The sequence below is a fragment of the Sander lucioperca genome, chromosome 4, assembly GCF_008315115.2.
Source record: "Sander lucioperca isolate FBNREF2018 chromosome 4, SLUC_FBN_1.2, whole genome shotgun sequence".
In the NCBI taxonomy this organism is placed as follows: domain Eukaryota; kingdom Metazoa; phylum Chordata; class Actinopteri; order Perciformes; family Percidae; genus Sander; species Sander lucioperca.
In genome coordinates this window covers 15,973,260-15,999,642 of record NC_050176.1, presented here as the reverse complement: position 1 = coordinate 15,999,642, position 26,383 = coordinate 15,973,260, and the positions used below count along the sequence as shown (strand labels likewise).

The window sequence follows — 26,383 nt, the reverse complement described above, 5'->3', positions numbered from 1 at the left end:
TTTAAATCAGCGTTATCGACCATTAAATTAGATTTTCCACACGCATATTTAAAGCAGTGTCCAGACTACTGAAGGTCAGAGGCTGTGTGTTGTCATTTCATGAGCCTTCATGTGTTTTTGTCAATTTTTTAAAGAGACCCTGTTCTGTTTTTTTTATCTGTACTCTAGCACATTAGATCACTAAATCAATGACTATGAGGTTAAAGTGGTGAGTCTCGGCTTTAATCTGACGGTGTTTACAATCACATTGGATGAAGAGTTTGGAATTGTAGCCCTTTTTTTATGCAGAGTGCCCTACGGCAAAAAGGTCTACGAGTCCTACATTGTTCACTCAAAACAAATGTGAAAATAAGCACTTTAACCTGTTCTTTTCCTTTTAATCTCATATGTGATCTGGAGTACAGAGCCAAAACATCACTGTCCTGAAATGTATAGACTGCAAAGTGTACCAGCTTGTGACTTTAATAGCCAACAGCAAGTAAAACCAAGAATTAAAAAAAAACAACAAAAAAACATTTGATTCAGAACATCCAGCTGATGGTGAAGTTCTGACTGAGGTTGAGACCGAGATCTGCAACTGTTAACACCTGCAGAGAGAAAACACATCATTTCAGCACGAAGAGTTCCTTCATTCTGATTAGACAAAAGCCTACGCTATAAAACACGCTAACCCTACATCGACATCCCTCATGTACTGCAGGAGAGGCTCTCCAATACCTTTAACTTACACTGGATCCCCTTATAATTTAAACAAATTCTCCATTTGCTGAAACTCGCCTACTGTAGCTAGGTGGATTCAGTGCTCTGTGAAACACCAACGAAGACCATTGCTGCACAGTGGTGGAAAGTACCTTAGTACATTTGCCCAAGTACTGCACCTAAAGTACAATTTTGAGGTACTTGTACTTTCCTATATTTTTTTGTATTTCCATTTTATGCTTCTTTATAGTTCTACTTCACTATATTTCAGGAATATTCTACTTTTTACTCCTCTGCGTTTATTTTACAGCTCAAGTTACTTTTCAGTTAACAATTTTACATATAATAACAGGTTATACAATATGTTGTATGCACTTTGTGCTAGCTACATTTACATGTATGAAAAGTGCTATATAAATAAAGTTGGTTTGATATATTTGCCACTCCCTTTTTGGGCGTCAATTCTTAATTGGAACATTAACCTGGTGCATTATAAAACTATTTGAGGGTTGCTTTCTTGCTTGTACAATTTACAGCATAAGTTCTCGGAGAATCTCTTTTATGTCCAAGCAAAACTGGTATTGTATCAATCGAGAATGTTATCGAATACCATGCAAATTGGAATCAAATCGATTTGGGAAAACCTTGGCGATACCCAGCCCTTGCTTTTATTTGGATTTATTTTGAATGCTGAACTTTTAACATGTAATGGAGTATTAACAGTCTGGATATGATATTAACCACTGCTGTTGATGCATACATATAAAATAAACAATGACAGCTGAGGACAAAAAAGATTCCCTACATGAAGGAAAACTAACAACATTGGCTGTATTTATGTTTAATTATATGGTAGACCCCTTTATTTAAGAGGCTTAATTCACCTACTGTAAGCTAAAATACATTGTGCTGAAGTGACTCGTCATTAACATCAAGCACAACGACTGTGTGTCTGTCGTTGACCCCTGACCTCACCTGGTTGGCTCTGTAGGTGAACGCTGCATCTTGGGAGTTCAGCAGCACTCTGCTTGGCTTCTGCTTCACACCGTAGAAGGCGGCTGTCTCCACGGTGATGTATGTGGCCTCCACGTTGCTATGGAGCACCTGTGACGTCATCACGTTCTACAAAAGAAGCAGATGGATGGCTGTAAGTTACATCGCAACACTGTTTTCAAAACTAGATATTAAAGCTGCCCTGTTCAATATGTTTTTTTATTCAATTTTGGCTCAAAGTAATCAAGCCACAGAGAATTATTCCCCTCAGCTCTATAGAGTGTTTTAGTGTCTCTCAGCTCATTGTTTTGGTTTTACATCCCACAACTTTTCTGTTTTGGTTCACTCTCACTGCTCTCATCAACCACATTTTTAAGCCACAGCAGGCAGCTGGTTTTTTTTTTATCAAATAAAGCCCAGATAAACCCGCCGTAAACTACCTGCCCAGCACCAAACGGCAGACAAAGTTAGCGACAAGCTAGGGAACAGTGCAGATCAATTAGCTGCTACATTTCCTTTAGGAGTAGGTAGAGATCAGATCAGAGCTAAAAGCAGAGAGAATATTGGATCCGGTGTACAGAGAAACCACTAAAAATAAATGCTAATGCTGTGTGTGTGTGTGTGTGTGTGTGTGTGTGTGTGTGTGTGTGTGTGTGTGTGTGTGTGTGTGTGTGTGTGTGTGTTGGACAGGTAAACAGGCAACTGTTTGGTAACATATTTGCTGCAACTACTTTAGAAGATGATAATATGTCCGTTTTGTTAACAGCTTGTTCTGCTGCCGACTAAGTGGCCAAAAAAATAACAGTAAATGAAAAGTGCTCTACAGTACATTCCTGCCCTTTCTTGTGCGTCACTTCTTTTACTGCTGTTGGCCAAATATACACAATGTGCTTGATTTGAAATGATGTACAGTGTGGCAAAAAATGCTGTTTTCAATTATTTTAACATTGACAGCAAATAGCTAAAAGCCTCTCTGTAAACATGCCATATTCTAAAAATAAAATAAAGGGCGTTAATGGACTTCGCTGAAGAGAAGGATGAGACCTGCTACATATGGTTAGGTGAGTTTCTCTTCATCCATGCACATTACCTTGAGCTGAAGCACTCAAGTTCAGTTGTTTTTTAACAGGCAGAGAAATGTCAGACAATGCAGGCTGGAATGAGCCATTGGTAGTAATATTGAGAGTGGATTCTTTTTTTTAAGTCAAAACTAGATGATTGTGAGCACCTGAGTGACATTGAAGATGATGTAGGAGTACAGGTTGTTCTCGTAGGTGTCGATGCTCTCGCCGTCGTCCCAGAAGAGATCTCCGCTGGCTGAACCATCGTCAGAGAGCGCTGAGACCAGATGGAGAGGCTGACCGCTGCTCACCCACAGCGTCAGGTTGGGCGCCTGTGCACCCAAAAACATGAAAAGAGAAAGAAACAAATGTGGCATTAGAAACTCCTGATTGTAAGCTGTGCATTTGTCAGATCCACACAAATGTCAGGTGTAACGAGTCTTCAGTTATCCAAAGAAACATGTATAATCGAGACAGGTCTTATGGGAATGCCTTGGTAGCGCATGCCATAGAATTCCAGCCTTGGGACCTTTGTTGCATGTCATACTATTCTCTCTAGCTACCCAATTTCTATACTGTCAAATAAGGCAAAAATGGCAAAAAACATAATCTTAAAAAAAAAAAAAATATTTTTATTTTTCAGGCTTAGGTTAAAGGGCCAGTTCACACATATCACAAAAGACCTATCATTTTGTGTTGCAGACTCAAATTAAAGTTAAAATGCTGTTAAAAAAAAAGTCAATGGGCCCTATTTTAAAAGGCAGAATATGTGTCAAACCATTCTGAATTAAGTATTGTGGTGCTGCAGAGATGTCCTAGCCTACAAATCCATTCCTACGGACTAAAGAAAAAACTGATCCTTGAAAAAATCTCACCATAATCATTCCATTTTTTTTTTATTTAATATTTTTCAATTTAAAAGAGAATAATGATACAAAAATGATCATTCCCTCTAATATCGTGAATCGTATCGCAATCGCAATATCTGTCAAAATAATCACAGCATATGGTGCAGCCCTATTATAATATTTACCTGAGTTGGTGTAATAGAACCCTCACGCAAATGCAGGTTGATCTTATCTAGAGGTGCATGGAGTCGAAGGTCTTCACCCTTACTGTGCAGAGAGTCGCCCTGGGAAGACCAGAAGTATACTGTTTACTCTATGTTGTTCCCGACTCATACAAAACTGTGCACTGGTTGTTGGTGTGTGTCTTACCGTGTAGTAGTCATACCACAGACCCTCTGGGAAGTAACCATCCACATAGTCAACTCCAGGATCCAATACTGGCGTCACCAATAAACTCTTCCCCCACAGGAACTGTTTGTCAATCCCATAGGTTTTCACATCTTTTGGGAACCTTTAAAAAAGGTCATACAAGATACATACAGTAAGGCAAAGATACGTCCTAGTCCAGATAAAATAACAAATCAAATACTTACTCAAACATTATCGGCCGTGCGACAGTGTGTCCGTGTACGTGTGCATGATGGAAGAGAGTGTAGAGGACGGGGTAAAGTGAATAGCGTAGCAGCAGAGCTTGCTTCATGGCTGTACGTGCCAGAGGGCTGAACGCTGTCGGGTCTTGAGGCTGCAAATATAACAACAACAAAAGAAATACAGTTAAAGAAAAAAAGTTACATTTCCAAAAAGGGAGTAAAAGGACAGACTAGCTCTTGAGCATTTTTTACCCATTGCCCTCTGTGGTGACGTTGGAGCAGTGCAGTTAAGATCTTACCTTCATGTCGATGGCGTTGTGGTTGCGTGTGAAGGGATAGAAAGCTCCCAGCTGTGTCCAGCGGACACAGAGTTCCTCCTGCGGCTCCTCGCTGAAGCCACAGATATCTGCTCCCACCAACGGGATGCCCAGAAGGTTAAAGGTCAAGATACCTTAAGGAGACAAAAGAGAGGTGGGCAACATCAGGAGGACATGGAAAGGAGAAACTTGAGAAGGATCAACATTAACAGACACTGAAATGATGGAGAACCAGTTTCAAAATAGTAAATGGACAATTTCATCCACAATTCTAAGAAATCCTAAAATACGTTGTGTGTTACTCTTCCTCCTCATTGTACTGTAGCTGACAGAATAAGTACAGAGTAGTGTGTGCAATAAAACATGTGAAACCACAATGCAGATCTTTAGAAACGCACAACCTTCAAATTAGCAGTTATGCAACAACATAAATGTGTCATAAAATTCTATAAATATTTTTGAAATTGCTGAATTGTTTGCATGTGTTGAACAGCATGGCAATGATACAGCTATCACTTTAAGCTGCTTTCATTTATTTTGGTCCACACACCCACAGAGACGAGGAGCAACACTGGCGTTCATTTGGAGGCGTGTTTTGATCTCCTCCTCTTTAGCTTTAGCTCCTTAGCTAGATTCAGCTTTTTAAAATTTAAAAAAAACTACTTTGAATTACAAATAGGGATTTCATTGTACAAATGATAAAATGGAGCTTCAGGGAAAATAAACTTTCTGAGTGGTGGTGCTGGAGATGATTAAGATTAATATCAGAATAAAGCAGAATATACAATTATACGCGTGTGAAAGATTATATTTTAGTGAAAACTTTGATCATCACCTCTTCCCTGCCAATCGACAGAGGCAATACAATGTTAGATATGTTCTTGTGTAATACATGTGTCAAACCTGCTATAGAAGTGTACATGTCTTTCCACTGGCTCCTGTTGTCTCCCAGCCAGTGACCAGAGTACATCCCCTGACTGGGGAAGGTGGAGCGAGAGATCACAAAAGGTCTCTTTGCCACGATCCTCTTCAGAGCGCTGGACGAGAGGACACAAAAGCAGAAAAAAGCAGAAAAGTAGATTTAATGAAAGGACCATGTAAAAAAAAAAAGTGGTTCAGTGTTCAGCATTGTGTGTGTGTGTGTGTGTGTGTGTGTGTGTGTGTGTGTGTGTGTGTGTGTGTGTGTGTGTGTGTTAGGTGTTGACCTTGCAGACGCCTTAGCTTCCATAAGTCCATAGAGGCTGTGCATATTGTAGTGTATGGACTGCTTTTGCTGTGCAGTGGCACACACAGTCTTGGCTCTCAGCAAACCTCCCAGTATTCCTAAAAAGATTTTTAAAACCCCCCACAATTTTACATATTGACAATAATAAGTACTCTGTAACTGTGTATATTTTTTGTGGTTTTTGTGATATTTGCTTGAGATCTCCCACCGGGTGTGTAAGGAGGATTTTCAAGACTGCTTGATGGACAGCCATTGGTAGACCCATCCAGGAAATTTGACGGCTCGTTCATGTCCTAAAACGCAGATGAGACAAAAGTCAGAAGAAGATATCAGGAAATGCAGAGAGTTGGTTCTTCAATTGCATCTCCCATTTCCATACTTACAATCCATAGTCCATCAAATGGCACCTTCTCATGGAACCTCTGAAGGTTTTCGTGCCACCATTCATGTGTCACGTCATCAGAGAAATCGGGATATGCTGTCAGACCAGGCCACACCTGGAGGAAGAGATGGAGAATCGTATTTCTAATACACCCCTAATGTTTTCTTTTGACAGCACAGGACAGAGGGGAGAGTAGTGATTGTGTCTTGGGATGAGCTCATCTGTGAAACATCATTACAGTGTCTCACCTTCCCAATGAGTGTTTTTCCTTCAGCGTCTTTAATAAAAACGTCCCTCCTCAGCCCTTCATCGTACGGCCAGTAGGAGCCGTCAGGCTGCACGCTGCTGATCCCTGGGTCCTGCAGGTTAAGACACAACTGTCATACAAACACGCCAAATCAGACACAACACACGCACATATGACAGCAAAAAACAAACTCCTGTGTACCAGGATCATGACGTAGCGCTGGTCATGAGCGTGCAGGTCCTTGACCAGATCGGGCAGCGTGCCGAACTTTGTTGAGTCAAAAGTGAAGTCCAGAAATTGGTCCATGTAGTCGATGTCGTTCCACTGGACGTCCTGTGAACAAATACACACACAAACAATAATTTTACAAAAGACACAAACAAACAAACAAACAAACAGTCTGCTGGGTCAACTTTACCTGGGGTATCCTATAATTCCTCAAGCTCTTGACAACCTCCCAGGTAGAATTGCTAGTGTGGTAACCCCAGCGACAGAGATGGTAGCCCAAAGCCCAGTAGATGGGCATCGCTGGGTAGCCTGAGAAAACGCAGAGAGAGAGAGAGAGAGAGAGAGAGAGAGAGAGAGAGAGAGAGAGAGAGAGAGAACGTTATCAGTAACAAATGCAGGAATTGAAGCAAACCGAAACAAGCTCTGGGATTAACAGAATTACTTAAACTTAAATTGGACAGAGCCATAAAGCAAAAACTAGGAAGACAAACCTACACAGCAATGATCCTTTGAGTGTTTCACTACTTTTCTCTGGGAATTAAACTGCCAAAACTGATACAGAGGCAGGCTGAATAGAGATAATTAATGGGAATTTTATTCATCCAGGTATTATACAAAGTCAATCAATGGATTCTTGCTACAATTCAAAACTAGTACCTCAGAATGACTCAAACCATCTCTTTAAAAGGTTCCATATATGAGACTCTCAACATTAATATAGAAGCAAACAACTATTTGCTACATAAAGATATAGTGGAGTGATGGCATCCTGAGCAGAGAATTAAGTCACATACTCTCTCTGTGTGTTTGTTCTTTCTTTTGTGTGTTCTTTGTTTTGGCAGCTGGTACGGCTGTGCGTGCATGTTATGCAAGTCCCTCCCTTTGAAACTGTTGGACCACCCGCATTTATAAAGAGACTAAGAAAGTGACCTCCCACACAGCCTTGTAAAAGCGAGATGACAGAGTGCCGTTCGAAGCGTTCAGCTGAAGGCAACCCGGAGCTGGCTTTTCTTCTCGCCAAGGGAGAGGGGGAGGTTTGGCCGTTTGTTTTGGTCTGAGATGCTGGTGCTCTAGTGCGACATCTAGTGGTTCTGAATTTCATATATTAAAACCTTTAACCTTAAGAGTAGTCTATATCCACAACGTTCCACTTCCGGGCTTGTTCAGATGCCGCCGGAAATTTCGCCGGATGTCTTTAATTTTGGCCGGATGTTTGTTACCTTCCTCTTTTTTTGTGTTGGTATTTTAAACTCTGGTGGATTTATGAGCACTATGGTTAACTGCTCCTCAGATGTCTGCAGGGTAAATCCAGACAGCTAGCTAGATTATCTGTCCAATCTGAGTTTTCTGTTGCACGACTAAAACAACCTTTCAACGTAGCCTACACATGTTCCACCAAAACAAGTTCCTTCCCGAGGCTATTGTGCAGAGGCGCCGTTGCTCCGTCCGGCGCTTAGCGCTGCCCAAGACGATTATGGCTGGTTTAAAGAAATGCCAATAAACCAGAGCACGTTTTTGGCAATGAGAGACTATTAACTGAGTAAAAGTTGCAAAATGCAAGTCTACGATCTTTGTATAGTCTGTAACATATGAATATGCTGCAGTCATGCAGCTACAACAGTCCCACATCCCAGCAGACTCCTACTGACCTATGACTTCCACATACTGTTCAATCACCGAAGCAGGATCAGGACCAAGGAAAACGTAAAAGTCAAGGATTCCGCCAATAGTGCGCCAGGTGAGGGCTGGGGCGGGCTGGAGTATCACATCTGAAGAAACAGAAAAACTGCTGATGAAACATTTATTTATAAGAAAATCCTTCTGAATAAGCTACAATTAGGGACCCCTGAGAAATGCATGTCTATGAGGCTAGAGAGCGATTTAATAAAGAAAGTACATGGGATATATTGAGTAACTACGAATAAAATGTACAGTTATATACATATTTTAAAATAAGCAGCTGAATACCCCAGCTCATGAACAACGTGTATGGTGTGTGGAGCAACAGATGGAAATACAAGAACAAACATCCATCTGCATTATAACATTAAAAGCTCATCTTCAACATTCCTAAGATGAAGGCAAAGCGAAACCAATTACATTAAACTTTGACTAAGTCTGTAAACCAATTCATTTCAGTTAGCAACGCTCAGTATCTTTGTTAGGAAATACAACATGACCTCGAAATTACCTCTTCACAAGACACTGGAAAGATGATATTTACTGACACTGCAGTCACGCGTCAATGACAATATTACACAAACTGCCATATAAGGACTTCTGTTTTTATAAAGTTGCCTAATGTGTCATCATATGAACTGTTGTGACACTGTAAGAATCAGCTGTCAATGTGTATTACTGCACATAGTGAAACTGAAGTAGAGGAAGTATTAGAGCGACTAGCAAACTGACCCATCGCGTTGCTGTTCAGCAGGAAGAAGCCGTGTGCGTTCCCTCCATCCTCCATTGCCAGGTAAAATGGATGAGCTCCATATAGGTTTGTCTGTTCCTACATTGTAAAGAGAGACGCAATTAATTTGATCTTTATAGTGACTTAAAATCCTTCCAGAGGAAGGATCTTTTGTGCCAAAGCACAAAAGACCAAGTCTGAAACGAAAATCAATTTTTTTATTGTCCATTTATTCCCATTTCAGGTACAGCGATGCAAAAACTGTGTGCGCGTGCGTGCGTGCGTGCGTGCGTGCGTGCGTGGTTGAACTGGTTTAGCTACCCACTTCTCAAACCTACCCCCTTCCTACTAGCAGACATGATAAATAGCAAACAAGAAACTAGGGGGTGTCAACAAAAATAACCTGGGGAGTGAACAACCTAAATATGTATGTAAATAATGATACCACTCATAATGTAGGTAGGCCATCTCATACTAATAGAACAAAGATTTGGTCAATGTAAATGCAAATAAAATAGATATGATAAACACAGTAAATGAATCCTACAATCTTATTTGTACAAAGGTGAACTGTACATTCAATCAAGCCGCAATGCTAAGTCCTGAATGTTATTTATAGTGGCCTTTTTTCCCGAGAAGACATTTTGACATGTCATAGTAGGAAAAGCACAGGTGTTAATAAAAAAATAATATATATATATATATATATACACACACATACACATACATATACATATATACACACACACACACACGATGGCTCGGTTCCAAAAAGTGTCTCAGAAATCTATTCTAGTGAGCCATCATGCACAATACCAGCGCCTCCCCTAAGAGGAATGCAGCCATCATCTATGTTATTAAATACACCCGTGCTTTTCATGCCATGGTAATGTCAAAATGTCTACTGTGAAAAAGGTCTATCAGTTGAATGTGAATATCTGTGTCTGTGGCTAAAATGTAACTATAAACAGAACAATGACAAATGCGGGAATTTCCATACCATAGGAGGCACATCTCTGGCCCACATGGTGAGTGTGTTCCAGTGCACATCATGCAGAAAGGTGGAGCGGTGCTCACCCAGGCCGTAAATGAACTGACTCTGCAGGGAGGTGGAGAGCTGGAGAAACTGATCCGCATAGAAGAGAGGAGCCACTGTAGTGTTCAGACTAGCAGGAAACCGTTGAAAGGAGACAGTTTTATATGGTTAATTATTATTTTTAAGTTATTGTCACAACTGAATGTGCTTTAAGAGTTTGTAGTATACAATGTATGTTATTAAAAATATTAAAATTATGTTATGACTATAACCCTTTCTTCACCTGACCTAATGTAGCCTATTCAAGTGAGACTTACAGCACTGCTCCTGTAGAGCTCCTCTTCACAATGAGACCAAATGGCTGCTTTGAAAACTCTATGGTGTAGACTGGACTTTCTGCCTTCTTGGTGGCAGTGGGAACAGAGATCGGAACCTCGAACCGTGAATTAGAGGGGTCAGTAATCTAGATTGAGAAACATGAGAAAAATAATTAAATTACAGACCAGAGAATTTACCCCTCCCCAGAGGGGAGGGGTTGCAGTTTGGTGGGCTGGGGATCTCATCGCTGCTTTTTGCGGATGATGTGGTCCTGATGGCATCATCGGCCTGTAACCTTCAGCACTCACTGGATCGGTTCACAGCCGAGTGTGAAGCGGCTGGGATGAGGATCAGCACCTCTAAATCTGAGGCCATGGTTCTCAGCAGGAAACCGATGGAGTGCCTTCTCCACTATTAAGTTGATGAGATTTCTCTTAACCTTTTTTTCATAAACTCCAATAAGAAAACAAACAAAAATGTGTATTAGTATGGCAATAGCCTCGCATTGCTAGACCTAGAGTATGTCCACAGCAAGAGTTTAGTCTGGCTTGTCTATTCTGGGATACGGGAATAGGATCTGGGATTGTATTTTTTTAAACCAATCACAACCGTCCTGGGCGGTGCTAAGCCCCAGATGCAGCAATGGTGCTCTTGCAAAACATGTCAGCCTTTATCTCAGCAATGTACATTCATTGATCCAGACTAGTATGGCAATGACGTCAGAGCATTTGAGCAACATTACTAAATATTCCTACTCCTCTCTAACATGCCTTTGATGAGAATTGTTTTATATTTCATCGGTGAATGAAATTAAATGAATTATGACTGAATATGAACCTCACACACTCACCCTGACACGTAGCCGCGTGTCTGTCTCATGACGTATCTCCACCTCTAGAGTGAGGATATCTGCTGGGTAGTAGGTCTTCACCTCCCTTACGAGCGTACCTTTCTGCCCCAGCGATGTGTCGTTTATTGACACAAGCGAGTAGGAAGGGAAATCCTGTGGATAGAAACACCAAGGGATACCATTTCTCCCTGATGGGCGGGTGGCAGAGGAGGAGGGAGAGGATGCAGGGATGAAGCAACAGTTCCTTGCCTCACACAACTCTCGGGTCACAACCACCCCTCTTTCAGGGTAGCAGTCAAACCTCCACGCCTCGGGGATTAAACTGCAAGCCTCACGGCGGGAAGCGGCTGCAGTGTCGTTTACCCCTATGTCTATTTGAGAGTTTGGTGTTTGTGCACCGGCCGGTGGCGGTGGTTTGTGTGGCTGTTGGTTGGACGGTCGGTGCAACCAGAACATTGTGCCCAGTAGCCAGCCTCCACAGAGGAGCAGCAGCAGGCAGCCAATCAACAGAAGGCCTGTGTTGACGGAGCATGACGGCCTCCGTGGAAGCAAGGAGGCTTCCTCTGGCTCCCGAACCTTAAAACACAACAAGGAAATCAAATAAGCAACACACTCAGAAAAGCAACCAGGAGGAATCAGATTAGTCCCTTTATACTGTAAAAATGTAAAGGGATTAGACAGGCAGAAATAACAGTGTGTTATAGACTAAAAACATAGAAAACAGGTTACACACACAAAAAAAAGATCCTAAAACAATCTAAAGTGGCACCTTAAAAACGACCTAAGGGCTGATTATTTTTTTGATTAATCAATTAATTGTTTGGTCTTGAAATTGTGAAAACAAATACAGAAAAATGCCATTCATAATTTCCTTAAACTCAGAGTGATGTCTTTCAAATGTCTTGTTTTGTTCAACCATAAGTCTAAAACCAGTACACATTTAGTTCCCTACCACATCAGTCAATGAAAAGCAACAAATCCTCACAATTGAAAACTATGGAACTAGAAAATGACTATTCATTTTACAATAAAATAATTAGACTATTATTATATATTCAAAAATATCCCCGAAATTGGCCCAAAGAAAGAGTATGAAGACTCTGCAGCAATGATTTGAATTGACAAAAACATACTTTTAAAACTGAATGCAGATTGTTTGAGGCAGAGGAAGCAGTATACATATATATACAAATATGAACTCACAGAAACTTCTTCATGGACAGGACGAGGCTCTTCTGACAAAAGTGCACTGGAAAACTGAACATCTTCAGGGTTCAGCCGCTTGTATGACACCATCCTGATAGCGTGTGATTGTCAAAGTGAGTTACTGAAAGCATGAGAGAGATACAGAGACAGCAGAACAAAGTTCAGTTAGAAGGCAAAAATCATTTCCTGCTGTTTTGGAGTTGGTCAGAGAAGTGTGCATGAGTGAAGTGAGAATGAATTTCAACACTTTAACAAAGGAATGATGAAACAGAAAGCAGAAGAGGTGCATAAAACAAAAATGATGTGGGACTATAAAGCATTGGTGGAATGTAGTACTTGAAAGTACTTGAGTTTCTGCATGTTCTCCTACTTTATACTTCTTCTCCATTACATTTATTTGACAGCTTTAGTTACATCAACAAATCAACAAATACATTATGATGTACTATTTTGGATAACAATAAAACGTGATGGATCCCTTGGTGCAATTCACAAGTTACTCGGGAGTATATATAGTAAAAAGAAGCAATTCAAGTGATCTATGTATTAGTCCAGCAATAATAATAATAATCCAACAATGCAATATTATTCTGAAATGGGCCATTCTGCACAATAAGTACTTTTACTTTCTATGCTAATACTTTTGAACTCTTACTTAAGTAAGGTTTTGAATGCAGGACTTTTGCCTGTAAAAGAGTATTTCTAAGATCTTAATACTTCATCCACCACTGCTATGATGGACATTTTTTCTACAAAAGGTAGGAATTCAAGTACAGCATTTAGTTAGGATAATTAGAGTTAACACAGAACACTAAACATTTAACGTTAAGGACATATTAAACGTATGTGCCATAACTGGATAATATTATTATGTAATGGTGAGGTATTACGAAGGCCCACACTGATACGACGTATTGCACATTTTGTCCAAAGAGCATCAGGTCGTAGCTAGCCATGCGTGTGAATGTCAAAGTTCACCAGGGAGACTTATGGCCACTAAATAGATTGCCGATTTGGCTGACAAGATATTATAGTTAGGAGAGAACATTAACCAGTTGCTACAATAACGTAGCTACCAATGGTAGCTACGTTATTGTAGCAACGTTTATTAGCGTTAGCTAACTTTAACAGCAATGTAACTTTAGCTAACGTGAGCTAACGTGAGCTGACAAGGACGTTAACATAAGCATCACTTACCTAGATACCCTTTGAGTCTTACAGACACACAAAAATACAGCATACAGAGCAGCTTTCCCCTCAAATCAATGTTTCGTTAGCTAAATAATCCGTAACGTTGATAACCTCAACTGTTTGCATCGTGTGCGTCTGTTTATCTTCATGTCATGTTCAATACACCTCGTAATTTCGGGGACTTCCGTTTGAAGAACCTTCCAACAACCTCTTATGTCGAATTCTCAATCTGTAAACTAAACTTCAAATGTCATTTAGAGTGCTTATGTCAACAACGGTATGCTATTTAAAGACTACTAATTTAGGATTGGTCATGTTCTGTTTTTTTATTTTTTATTTTTTTATTTTTAATTAAAGGGGTCAGGCGTGTTTTACTTGCCACAGTGCTGCCTACAGGAGCAGCTTGGGTTTTGTAAAACCTGTAATTGGACAGTCTAGCTCCGTGTGTGCTGCAGGGTCAACGAGACAGGAGTTCACGTTCTGAATAATATCAGAGTGAGCAGACTACCTATAAATAAGCTTTAAATGGTAACAGTTCTTTATCAGATAGAAATTAGAATACATGACCAGGGGTCCGTTTCAGACCTGAAACTAGAAGGTTTAACAAACTCTGAGTCTAACCCTGATCTCTGAGTTGATTTACCCTGAGATGGGAAACTCTGAGTTTTCGGTTTCAGAACAGCTGATATGAGTTGGTTCAATCAACTCGGAGTAGGTTCACGCGCGTGCACCACCACAATAAAAAGGCAGTATGAATGGAGCCATGATTCTACGATTCACCATGGTAACAACCACAAACAAACGGGTCGGCGGAAATACTCATGCGCACAAACAGCGAGTTTGAACCATAGACTGTATATACAGTCTATGGTTTGAACATGTATTTCGTTAAAAACGTAAGACAGCGGCTGCTGCTGCAAAAGAGAGAGAATTGGTGCGGGAGAAAATTGCTGCTCGAGTCAATGCGTAAGCATTAACAGTGTATTAACTTCATATTTAATCACTGTTAACTTATAATATTAGCCTACTAGTGAAAACTGGAATTGTATTACACCTATAATTTCATTTGGGTGCAATCCTGCGGGCGAAAAAGTAAGCTAGGCCTATATATCCCATTCTGAGGCTGCAGCACCATGATCATTAACAGAACTATAATTTATAATCATTTATTTCTTTTTAATGTCTCTTACTGGTTTGTGTCCAGAGAACAATACAAAAAACTTTAAAAAAAAAAAACGTTTCAGAGCGGGTCACACTTTTCTGACGGCATCTGCATACAGTGGCTTTACTAGCCTACAGTATGATCTGCATCACCAATAAAGAAAACTGCCGTTTGCAAAAAACGTAATGCAACACAAAGAATCTGCTGGGATGTTAAAGCATGTCCACGATGGTGGATGTTAGTGATGTGAGGACGGATAAGGTATCTACATATCTGATGGACTGTGAAAAAAAATACCTCTGACATCGGTTATGTGGAAATGAAAATACATTTAGTCGGGACTCAATATCATCTCCTGACGTAAACTCTCTGTGAAGTAATACAGATTTTTCAAAAATCCGGGATCGTCGACAAAAGGACATGACATGTTTGAGAAAAAAAAACGTTTTATAATCTGCCTAAGTTTTATTTATTAAGTTTTTATTCATGCAGATAACAAACTGCATTAAAATGCGCCTGATACTGACTGAATGAATGAATGAGGAAATGAGAGAGAAGAAACCTCGAGTTTGAGAGAAACTCGAGGTTTCTTGAAGAAAACCTGCTCCCGACCAGGTTAGGTTCACAGACTCAGTTACCATAGTAACTGACTCTGAGGTTAAGTTTCTGAAACAGAAAACCCAGAGTTTCCCTCATCTCAGGGTTAACAAACTCAGAGTTTTCACTAAACCTGCTTTCTGAAACGGACCCCAGTAGTATAACATAGTATAACTGCATGAAATATAAATAAGTCACGTCATTTTACATTATTTCTGAGAACATTTAGGCCTAGTAGTCAAATTTCTCAAAGGTTCAAGTAATTATATTGATATTGCTAAAATATTGGTTTAAAGTGTCTTATTTAGCCCAGCAAAATACACTGTATGTATATTGTTATGTGTACAAAGTTGTGTGACCTAATTTTGCTGTATCCATGAGCTGTTATTACTTGCTATTTCTGTGAAATGTGGATCTCCAATGTTTTTCTGTATCTTTTGGAAACAAATAACACCTATTCCTGTACTCCTTTTCCACACATGTTCAAGTCGCTACGGGCAATCATACTGTAATAAAATATGCAGGGTTTCATGTGAACCCAAGACAAGTTAATTCATTTCACAAAGCATCATGCATGGTAACTCAGACATGATGGGTTTAAACTGATTGAGAATATTTGTAACATTTTTTACTTATCACTTTAGTTAGAAACCTACTAAAAATATAGTTTGGCTTGATTTTTAACCAGAACTTTTATGGTCAGCGTATACAGTCGATGCCTTTTTAATAGTTTTAAAAATATTATGATACATATTCATGACTTTTTGTCCATATATTTGTACCTCTTGTACTTATAAACGTCGTCAGGAGTCAGAAATCCCCAAACAGAACAGTTTTTTAGTACTTTTACTTTTATTCTTCAGTATAACATGTCCCATACAATAAGACAGAGGCAGCACTGGGCAAAATTTACCATCTACATGGCTTTAAATTATTGCCTTTTGTATCACAGTCTTATAGGATGACTCCTTTATTCACAATAGTTACTTGGCCTTTAAGAGTTTTCTAAACCAGGTGAACCTGATTCACTAACAGAGATACAGATTAATCACCAGTAGGGCAAAATGGTTTTGGCAAAAGACCATGATGATTATCATGATCCCAAAAATATTTCATACCCCAAAAAAATGAATTCCAGTTTCACCTGATTCGTAGACAGCTTATTGGCCATTGTAACGTCAGATACATAAACAATTACTCTTCAATCCAATGTCCACATACACGATTAGTTTGAATGACAAATACTGCATGGAAAAATGTGAAATCACGGACCTTAAATAAGTCATTTGCACTACAGTAAATACTCTAAATGTGAGTGCGATATTTTGTTGTAACTAACTTCGGTAAGAGTGATAAAAGAGAGTAAATATGACCTCTAAAATCTATCATCTAAACAGTTTCCAAGATTTTACGAAAGTTGTGTTTGTAGTAAATATGTTTGGTCATTTTGTCTCAAAGTGTTGTTAGTTGCTGAACATCACCTGACACGTGTGCGTTTATTAATTTCAGGGAGTTAAAAATTTTAGCTTTAATACTTTTATGTGAACAACCACATAGTTTGTGACAGTTCTTTCACAGAGGTAGTCCCTGAACTTTTTCAGTTCACGTTTTACTGCCTAAACTCTTCATTCTATCGTTATAATACTACTGGTACATATCTCTGTAGTTTAAATAAATACATTTTCAGTCATTTTTGTCTGCTATACACATATTAATCGGAGAGTTATCGTCACTCTGTGATGAATCATCGTTCTTCGCGCTGAATCCAGACTCCTCCTCAGTGTGAATCTGCTCATGTTTCCGTTTGTGGAGCCTCAGGCTTTGTGAGCGGCTGAAGCCTCGCCCGCAGATGTCGCAGCCGTACGGCCTCTCGCCCGTGTGAAGCCTGAAGTGGTTCTTGAGGCTCGAAGCTCGGGTGAAGCTCTTTTCACATTCGGGACAGTCAAACTTCTCCCCAAAGTGGATCTTCTCATGTTCCCTCAAGCGGCCGGACTGGTTGAAGCTCCGGTCGCACACAGAGCAGTGGTAGGGCCGCTCTCCTGTGTGTGTGAGCCGGTGTCTGTTCATGGCCCCCGAGTGGGCGAAGCACTTCCCGCAGTCCGGGCAGGAGAACGGTTTCTCTCCCGTGTGGACTTTCTGGTGACCCTTGAGCTGACCTTTCTGGGTGAACTGCTTTCCACACAGACTGCACTGGTAAGGCTTCTCACCCGAATGAATTCGCATGTGAATCTGAAGCGCCGACATCTTGTGACAGTCTCTCCCACAGAGCCCGCAGCAGTAAGAGCTCTTTGTCAGATTGTCGCTACACTCTTCCTGCCCTGGTGAGGCTGGAGCGCTGTCTTTATCGCTGCCGGAGACATGATCAGGATCCTCTCCAGACGCTGGAAGAACATAAAGGAACAATTGAAACTTGCTATATAGTAACACTCAAGACAAACAACGTATATAAGACCCTTTTTGCTTGTTAAGACGTGGCTCACTGTGGAATCCAACATGATACCAGATTGAAAGGCGATAAAAACAAAAGATCCGATTGTTCAGTCAAGGAGTGAAGCGCATGTGAGTTGATTTTTGGAAAGTACAACCTGTCTCACCCCACTATGGACGGCCCCAACTTATACAATTCCCACAGCAGCAATATTCAGTGTAAGTGTCTGATTCAAGGCATAGGCCGGACACTAGACAAAAGTAAAAATGTCAATGAATGAATGAATGAAAGATAAAAACTGTATTGCCCCTAGGGGAAATTTGCTTTGCACAAAGAGCCTAAAAGAATATCAACAGATCATCAACAATCATACATGACAGCACATAATATAACATAAAACGTAAGCATCATAAAAACATCATAAAAAAAAACAGTTTGGGAAATTGATGAAGGACATCAAGTGCAAGTTCAAGTATAGGAGCCATGTATATTATGTTTGTTTATGGTTTATAGTTTTCACCTATTACGTAACGTAGGACGTCATGGGGGTTGGTCTCACAATAATCAGTCTATTTATACACCTGCATGGCGGAGGCTAGAGAGGGGGTGAGTTTGGGTTTTTGCATTTTCTGTTGACCGCAAGTTTCTCCACATCTACGTTTACCTTTTTGCAGTATTTTTCAGGCATGTGGATTTTGTTTATTCATGTTTTTTTCAACTTTCAAATGAACAATAAATCCTTGAAAGCATATCTCGGAGTGGATCTGAATTATTCAAACGGCGCGTCATACAGGTGATTGTTCCCTGACTCAGCCTCTCGGCAGCTTATGGAGGTTGCAAAGAATTCGCTACATCAAGAATGTAACAAATGCTGGCTTTTCATTTTAGGAGTATTCCACTGAATTGAAAGATAAGCAATGTTACACAGTTTAGTAATTAGTCCCTAAAGGAATCAAATATTTTCTAATTGTCAAATTAGGGTTCTAATTAATCATAGGAAATTCTCTACAGCCTATTCAATTTTAAGAAGTAACACAAAATCTCCACTAACCACAAGTGCAGGGTTCTCATTTTCAAAGCAGTCAGTCAGAGACACCAAAGAGTCAGTCGGCGTGAACTACAAAAAGACACAGTGCCCTTTCTATTATTTCAAATATCAAAAATAGAGAGTGGTGGTTCTTTCTCTTAGAAACCACCTTTGGGTGTAAGCCAAACACAGGCATCCTTTAAAGAGCACATTAACCAGACAAAGGCCAAGAGTTGAATTTCAACTCCTAGAATTAAGAATTAAGCTACAGGTAAGGATACTGTCAATGACGGTTGTCATTTCAACCGGCTAAAACAATTGGCTGAAAATGAGAAGCCTGCTTATGTAATCTTTAGGTAAGTTAGGTACACTCACACTCAGACTATGCCCACACTAAGCTAGCTAAGTCTGAAAATGCATCTTTTTCTCTCCTTCCCATATTTAGCCAGCATTTTTACACCCTAACACACCAGAGTGGATGAATCTGAAAACGATGGCCTTAAATTTTATTATGGACAGGAAAAAAGATTAAAAAAAAAAAAAAAAAGATTGAAAATGATTATTTGTGTACTCTCAGATGGGTCACGGGGTTTAGCAGTAAAGTTACAGAAGGAAACTTTCACGTTGCCTCTAACTTGGTGATGGAAAAGAGATTTTGCCAGTTTCGTGTCGAGGAGTTTGAGTGTGGACAGAAACCTTTATTTAAAAAAAAACTGAGGAAAACTCTGTTTTAATCCAGTCATTCAGCGACACGAGGTCCCAGTTATGACTGTAGTAAAGACAGTAACAGTGGTGAACATGATCTTGAATGTGATATTTGTACTCCTGTAAACTAATTGTCTTACTGTTCTCAAGTTCCTCTTCTTCCTCCTTTACTGTTATCCTAATTTCTGTGTTGCTTTCCTGATGCTGCTCTTCAGTTTCCTCCTGCATGGTGCAATCCTCACTACCAGACACCTGGTCAGGAGCTTCTTCTAGTGGGGGAAAACACAAGTAAAACAACCCCTACAAATGTCAAAATCATCATTAAAAAGCATTCAGGCTCATTTATAAATAGTATATAAAAAGGTCAATTTGGAATGTTCTGATTACGAACCACACAAGGGTTCCTCTTCTTCCTCCTCTTTCACTATTACATTCATATGTGGACTGGAAGTGACATCCTCCGGTCGGTCTTCTGGTTCTCGGGGGTTATTTCCACACTGAGCTGCTTTGTCACCGCTATGATCCTCTGAGGAATGGGGCTCAACTGCACTGGGCAAACTCGGACTGTCAGACACCTATTTAAAAAAAAAAAAAAAAGAAAAAGAAAAGAAGAACAAATGGAGGCAACAATGGTGTTAGGAGGTTGTAAAGACGTATATGTAAGAATGCAGACAGGGTTTCCTCCAGAAAAATGTTTCTTTTTTTTCGACCAGGGCCCGGCTGGGAACAGTCACAGACAGATGGCAGCATTGATGCAAAGCCCGATAGTTTCTGTGATAACAGAATCATGAAATTAAGAATTTAAAAAGCTATAAGACCGATTCTATAGGGCTCTACATTAAGTCAGTTCTAAAACCTAACTGGAGATTCAAAAATATGACTATGTCTAAGTTTCCAACCGAGCCGCCCCACCGTAACTGTAGCTTAAAAACATCTGAAAAATACATCACAAAATAATTCCCAGTGACTTAGGCCTGGTGGGGGGCAATTTAGGCCCGGTGGGCCACCAGGCTTACAATACACTGGGGGAAATCCCTGGCAGAAGAAAATTAACATGAACACGTCGACTTATTGGGACTTTAGCTTATTCACCGTAACCCCCCAGAGTTAGATAAGTCCATACATACCCTTCTCATCTCCGTGCGTGTTGTAACTCTGTCTGACGCACCCACCACTAGCCTAGTTTAGCACAGATCCTGGAGGTAACCGCCTCCATCTAGCCTACTGCTCCCAATAAGTGACAAAATAATGCCAACATTTTCCTATTTACATGTTGTGATTTGTATAGTCACAGGGTGTACAAATAACAAGGTCACATGAGACACAGTCATCTTCTAACCGTATACAAACTGGGAACTATATTCTCAGAAGGCGAAGCACTGCTACTTGGGTGGAGTAATTAGCGCAACACCTGAAAAGCACTGTTGTTACTCTCTGCTCCTCACCACGGGGCTTCTCAGGTGCTGCGAGCAAATCACTCCACCCAAGTAGCAGAAGTTGCAGTGCTTCGCCTTTCTTTAGTCAAATCTGTGACTATACAAATCACAACATGTAAATAGGAACATGTTGGCATTATTTTGTCACTTTTTGGTTAGCAGTAGGCTAGTTGGAGGTGGTTACCTCCAGGATCTGTGCTAAACTAGGCTGGCGGTGGGTGCTTCAGACAGAGTTGCAACACACACGGAGATGAGAAGGGTATGTATGGATTTATCTAACTCTGGGGGTTACGGTGAATAAGCTAAAGTCCCAATAAGTCGGCGTGTTCCTTTAATCAAACTAGATAAAAATGATTCTACTTTGTAATTGCTGTGCGTTGTCGCTCCCTCGGAGCGGATGTTGTTGGCCAGGTCTTGCTGGGATGATTCGCCAGCTGCAGCTTGAACTGGGTCTGAGATTACACCTGGAACTGATCCATTCTTGTTCTGTGTACACGATCGTTTGTGGTTTCTGAGAGTTCCTGCCAGTGAGAAGTGCCTCCCACAGTCCTTGCAGGTGTACGGCTTTTCTCCCGTGTGAATCCTGGTGTGCCTCCGAAGCTCTCCTGGAGCTACAAAAGACTTATCGCATTGTGTGCAGCTGTAAGGCTTTTCGCCCGTGTGAGTCCGCATGTGTGTCGTCAGAGTCCACTGCTGTGCAAATGTCTTACCGCAGTCGGAGCAGTGGTAGGGCGTGATGCCAGTATGGAGGCGCTCGTGTCTCACAAGTGTTCCCGACAAGGCGAACCTTTTGTCACAGAAAGAGCACTGATAGGGCCGCTCTCCGGTGTGAGTCCTCTGGTGATCTCTCAGCTCGGCTGCCGAGTTACAGCTCTTATCACAGTCCGAACACGGAAACTTCTTCCTCGTAAAGCCCGCCACAACCTCAGAGTGCATCGCCTCTAAGTGAGTCTTCAGATGCCAGTGTCGGGAAAAGCTCTTCAGACAGATGGAGCAGTGATACGGCCTCTCGCCGGTGTGTGTCCGCCGGTGCAGTCTGAGCTCACCCTGACTGGCAAATCTTTTCTCACAGAAAGTGCACGGGAATGGCTTTTCCCCAGTGTGGACCCTTTCATGGATCATGAGCAGCCCCTTTTCTGGAAATCTCTTCTCACACATGGAGCAGGGGAAAGGCCTCTCTCCGGAGTGAGTGCGTAGGTGGCGCTGAAGTTTAGAGGCGTAAGGGAAGTCTTTACCACACACTGAGCAGCTGTGAAGAGACGGTGGTTTTTCAGTCTCACTTTGATCAAACGTCTTGGAGGGAGCCTCCGCAGGTACAATGCCATCGATAGCACTCTCTCCTGTGTGACAAGAAAGATGAGAAAGCAATGTTAAAGAAACATTTTTGAAACCGTTCCATCCCTGAGAACAACAAACAGTGATGCTGATGATGATGAGACATGTAGTAGAGCCCTACATACTGTAGGTCAGTGAGTTAATGATTTTCAGCAAGAAAACATTCAGTCTTTTATTTTAGAAAACCTTATACTTCACATAACTTAATTTTACAGTTATCTCATATGTATACAGGAATTCAATTGAAAATTTGAAAAAAGAACGCTATTACTGAGACTTAAGACTCCGCCGTCGACATTGAGATGGTGGAGACATACAAATATCTGGGTGTTCACCTCAACAATAAACTGGACTGGTCCAAAAACACAGACGTCCTGTACAAAAAGGGCCAAAGCCGTCTCCACCTGCTGAGGAGGCTGAGGTCCTTTGGTGTGTGCAGGACTCTTGTTAAAAACATTCTATGACTCTGTGGTTGCGTCTGCAATCTTTTATGCAGTAGCCTGCTGGGGAGCTGGGAGCACAGAGAGGGACAGGAAAAGGTTAAACAGACTGGTGAAGAGGGCTAGCTCTGTTCTGGTCTGCCCTCTGGGGGAGAGGAGGATGTCAGCCAGGCTGGCATCAATCATGGGCAACACCTCTCACCCCCCCCTACATGAGACTGTGAGCTCCCTGAGCAGCTCCTTCAGCAGCAGACTGCTGCACCCTCAGTGCAAGAAGGAGCGCTACCGCAGGTCCTTCAATCCAGCAGCAGTCAGACTCTTTAATACAACATCATAATGTAGCGCTGCTAGCTGTTTCTGCAATATGAGCAATCACTGGACAATATTCTGCACTATGCATATTTATTTATTACACTGTGTTACCTCCAACTGTGCAATATGTCATTTCTATTCATCCGCACCTTACTTATCTGTATCTGTGTTTATATACTGTCTGTTTATATAAGGGTGTTTATTGTGTAAATATGTTTGTTTTATTACTATTATTATTATAACTAAGTATATCTTTTCTCATATGTCTACTTAATGTGTATTTGTGTTATTCTGATGTGTGTACATTTTTTTCTTTTGAGCTGCTGTAGCACAGGAATTTCCCCAGTGTGGGATTAATGAAGTCTATCTTATCTTAAGGTATCTGTATTGGGAGAGAAAAAGTGGAATCATTGCATCTATATTCTGTGTGCATAGGGCTGGGCGATATGGAGAAAATCAAATATCACAACATTTTTGACCAAATACCTCGATATCGATACCGCAACGATATCGTAGTGTTGACTATTGGTGCTTTCACAAAATCTTTACACAATGAGATTTTTGATAAATAATCAAGTGGGTAAAGGCAAATAATAGAACAGCTAGAACAGTCTGGTAAGTTAAGAAAAGTACATCCCTTTACTGTAATGCAGCCTTTAAAACCAGCAAAAGACAACACTTATGCCATATTACGATATTCAAAATCTAAGACGATATCTAGTCTTATATCACGATATCGATATAATTATCGATATATTTCCCAGCTCTATGTGTGCATGCTGTCAGACATGGTGGCTTAAGGTATCTTCATGCATTTACATCCTAATCAAAGAAGACCTGTCAAGGCTGGGAATGCATAAAGGTGGCACTGGATGTTTATCCTGACTATATAATACTTTTATATAATAAATACTGCACTTAAGCAGTTCAGAGTAAATGTTTTGCTTGTTTTTAAACTTAAAGGCCTTAGACACCCACACAGGGGTTTTCAGTTATTCTGGCTGATTAGACCTATTCCCAGGACTCTGTGGGTGTGTATAAACTGATTGATTGACATCTTCCTGAGCCTCCAGTTAGCTCTGTTGCACTTGTTAGGGCAGGACACATGACATCTTTATCATTCTTATTGGTAGATGAAATCTGTGACGTAATAATCTGTGCTCCAGCCCACCTTTAACCTGGGCAGAGGTCTAATCAGCTAGAATAACCGAAAACACCTGTGTCCAGGGCCGTTAACACTTCAAACAAAAAGTGAATTTATCATTTAGAATAGCTCCTGAAAAAAATCTAACCATGCCTGTCAAACAGTGGACCTCCACAGTAGATACTTGTAGGGCTACCTCTGAAATGAAATTAGCATGCCATATTTGCTAGTGAGTTAACTGATGTTGGTAAAGATTTAGATGTTTCTTTCCATCCCTTTAGATCTAACATGACCATGTTAGTTTGATTCACAAAGTACATATTTGTTACATGACTGTTAAGACTGCATTAATATGTACAGTGGGCTCTATTTTTCATGTCACTCAGTGTATACTCAGCTGTTACAATTGATTTCCTCACTGAGATCTGAGAAATCCACTTCTTCTCCATCGGAGTTGATCAGGCCTCCAATTTCTTGCTGATCTTCCTCAGCGAGGATCACAGCTGGCCCAAAGTCCTCTGGGTTTTCAGAGCCCATCTCTCACATATACAACCTTGTCGAGGTTAAAAATCAAGAGTCAGTAAAAAAACATTCAAAAAACATTTTTTAGCAAGTGACTGAACATATACAGTATAAGCAAACAGCTGTGGCAAACAACTGCGCAACCACCGCTTGCTGACTCTTTGAACTATAAATACATTACAGGGCTTACCCAATTTACTAAGTCAAGAATCAAAATGATGTCATTTGCAATATTTATATGCATACAGTAAGTTATCGATGTATGTGTCAACCATAGTCCTGTTACAGATAGGTTGTTATAATAATAAACATTACTTCAAATCTACGAGCACAAACCAAACCTGCCTGGATGGACAATTCTGACAACCAAAAATGTACAATTTCACTTTCCTTTATTCGATAACATATCCCAGATATCATATTCAGTGTTCTTGTATTTAGAATTAAAGAATTGTTTCAAACATCTGTGACATACTGGTGGTTGTGTAGATTAATTATACTGTTGTTTCAGATATGTTTATAAATAATAATAATAATCCCAGAGGATTCATTCAGTGACAGTTTTTATTCCACTCTGGTTCAGCTTTAGATTTTCAGCCTCCAGAAGCAGATTTATATTAGGGAAGTATTTTCGCCACTTGATCAGCTACACAACACAGTGCCTCCTTCTTGGAAGACATCCATTGTCCTGCTCATGGACACTTCAGCAGTGCGGATGCTTTCTTATTACAGGGGCTTGAACCTGGCTGGGCCTGAGGGACAGTGCCTTAAACATGTGTTGTATAACGAACAAGCTTTTCAGGTGCAACCCAATTGGTGGTTACAGCGTATCATAAATAATTTACTGTGCTTTCAAGCGGTTTGAATGACAGTGGGAAGTACTTAAAGGAAACCTCTTTTCGTGCATCTGTCCTGAGTAGCCCAGTTAGCTCAGTAGCGTTAGCTTTATGGGACTCATTTTTGCTCGACCCCTTTAAGTTCCACATTTATTGTAATGTAAGTTAGGCAACAACATAATTGACAAACCTGTTGGTATATATGGTGACATAATTAACCCATTACATCAGGACACCCTGCAGTACAGGCACAAGTATTTGACCTCTGAATGAGCTGTCTCAGTCGTGACGCGGCGGCGGTGACCAGCTTTGGTCAACGACCACCTCTGCCTTTGAGAAAACTGTTATTAGCCAGCTAGCCACTGACACGGCGTTCACTAGCAATGCTGATATTAGCAATTAGCTAGCTAACGGTTGCACCATGTTGCACCCCCTTAAGCTACAGCCGCTATTCAACAATAACAAATAACAGTTCCGACAGATTCACCATCGAGTCCAACGTAAACATAATACGTTAAATCTGCTGCAAATATCCCAGCTTGTGTAACACTCCAACTAAGCTAGCAAACGTTTAACAACAGACAATAGACATGTTGACCAACCTCAGCATTGATTTTTCCCTCAGGTAAAAAAAGTAGCCGCTCGACAGAAGTTTATTGAAACGATTTGGCAATATTTCTACTTCCGTCTCATTTTCATACTCAATATGTTCACTGTTTCAAATTAATTCCACCTAACTAATGAGTAAAGTTAAATAAGCGTTTGGATCTGATGATTACCTTTTTAGCTTTAGTTGCTAGCCACTTACAGTAGTGTCGGAACTTCCGGTTCGCTTTTG

The 26,383-nt window shown here is 40.6% G+C and overlaps 2 protein-coding genes across 8 annotated transcripts; both read right to left on the bottom strand.

Moving 5' to 3' along the window:
• On the bottom strand, nucleotides 1-13,803 carry si:ch73-12o23.1 (lysosomal alpha-glucosidase). Its single transcript, XM_031289405.2, has 21 exons — nucleotides 13,608-13,803; nucleotides 12,408-12,531; nucleotides 11,205-11,780; nucleotides 10,354-10,499; nucleotides 10,001-10,166; nucleotides 9,003-9,099; nucleotides 8,240-8,359; nucleotides 6,781-6,899; nucleotides 6,564-6,695; nucleotides 6,364-6,474; nucleotides 6,117-6,230; nucleotides 5,942-6,026; nucleotides 5,714-5,831; nucleotides 5,412-5,545; nucleotides 4,491-4,642; nucleotides 4,195-4,343; nucleotides 3,971-4,112; nucleotides 3,787-3,885; nucleotides 2,921-3,085; nucleotides 1,675-1,821; nucleotides 1-587 (listed from the first exon to the last, which is right to left on the bottom strand). Exons 2-21 carry the CDS (start codon nucleotides 12,498-12,500, stop codon nucleotides 522-524), a joined length of 2,931 nt encoding a protein of 976 aa, XP_031145265.1. The 5' UTR covers nucleotides 12,501-12,531; nucleotides 13,608-13,803; the 3' UTR covers nucleotides 1-521.
• Nucleotides 13,210-26,383, bottom strand: LOC116042928 (zinc finger protein 883-like). Of its 7 annotated transcripts, XR_004897185.1 has the most exons (7): nucleotides 26,148-26,383; nucleotides 24,586-24,740; nucleotides 21,317-22,296; nucleotides 19,912-20,095; nucleotides 19,661-19,789; nucleotides 16,394-17,741; nucleotides 13,210-13,221 (listed from the first exon to the last, which is right to left on the bottom strand). XR_004897185.1 is itself a non-coding variant. In XM_031289406.2 (6 exons), the coding sequence occupies exons 2-6, from the start codon at nucleotides 24,722-24,724 to the stop codon at nucleotides 17,044-17,046; spliced, it is 2,130 nt and encodes a 709-aa protein (XP_031145266.1). In that variant the 5' UTR covers nucleotides 24,725-24,740; nucleotides 26,148-26,383; the 3' UTR covers nucleotides 16,194-17,043. The 7 variants fall into 7 exon arrangements, 6 of the variants coding, with proteins under 6 accessions (XP_031145266.1, XP_031145271.1, XP_035856764.1 ...); XM_031289406.2 differs by lacking the exon at nucleotides 13,210-13,221 and having other exon boundaries at nucleotides 16,194-17,741; XM_031289411.2 differs by lacking the exon at nucleotides 13,210-13,221 and having other exon boundaries at nucleotides 16,194-17,741; nucleotides 24,607-24,740.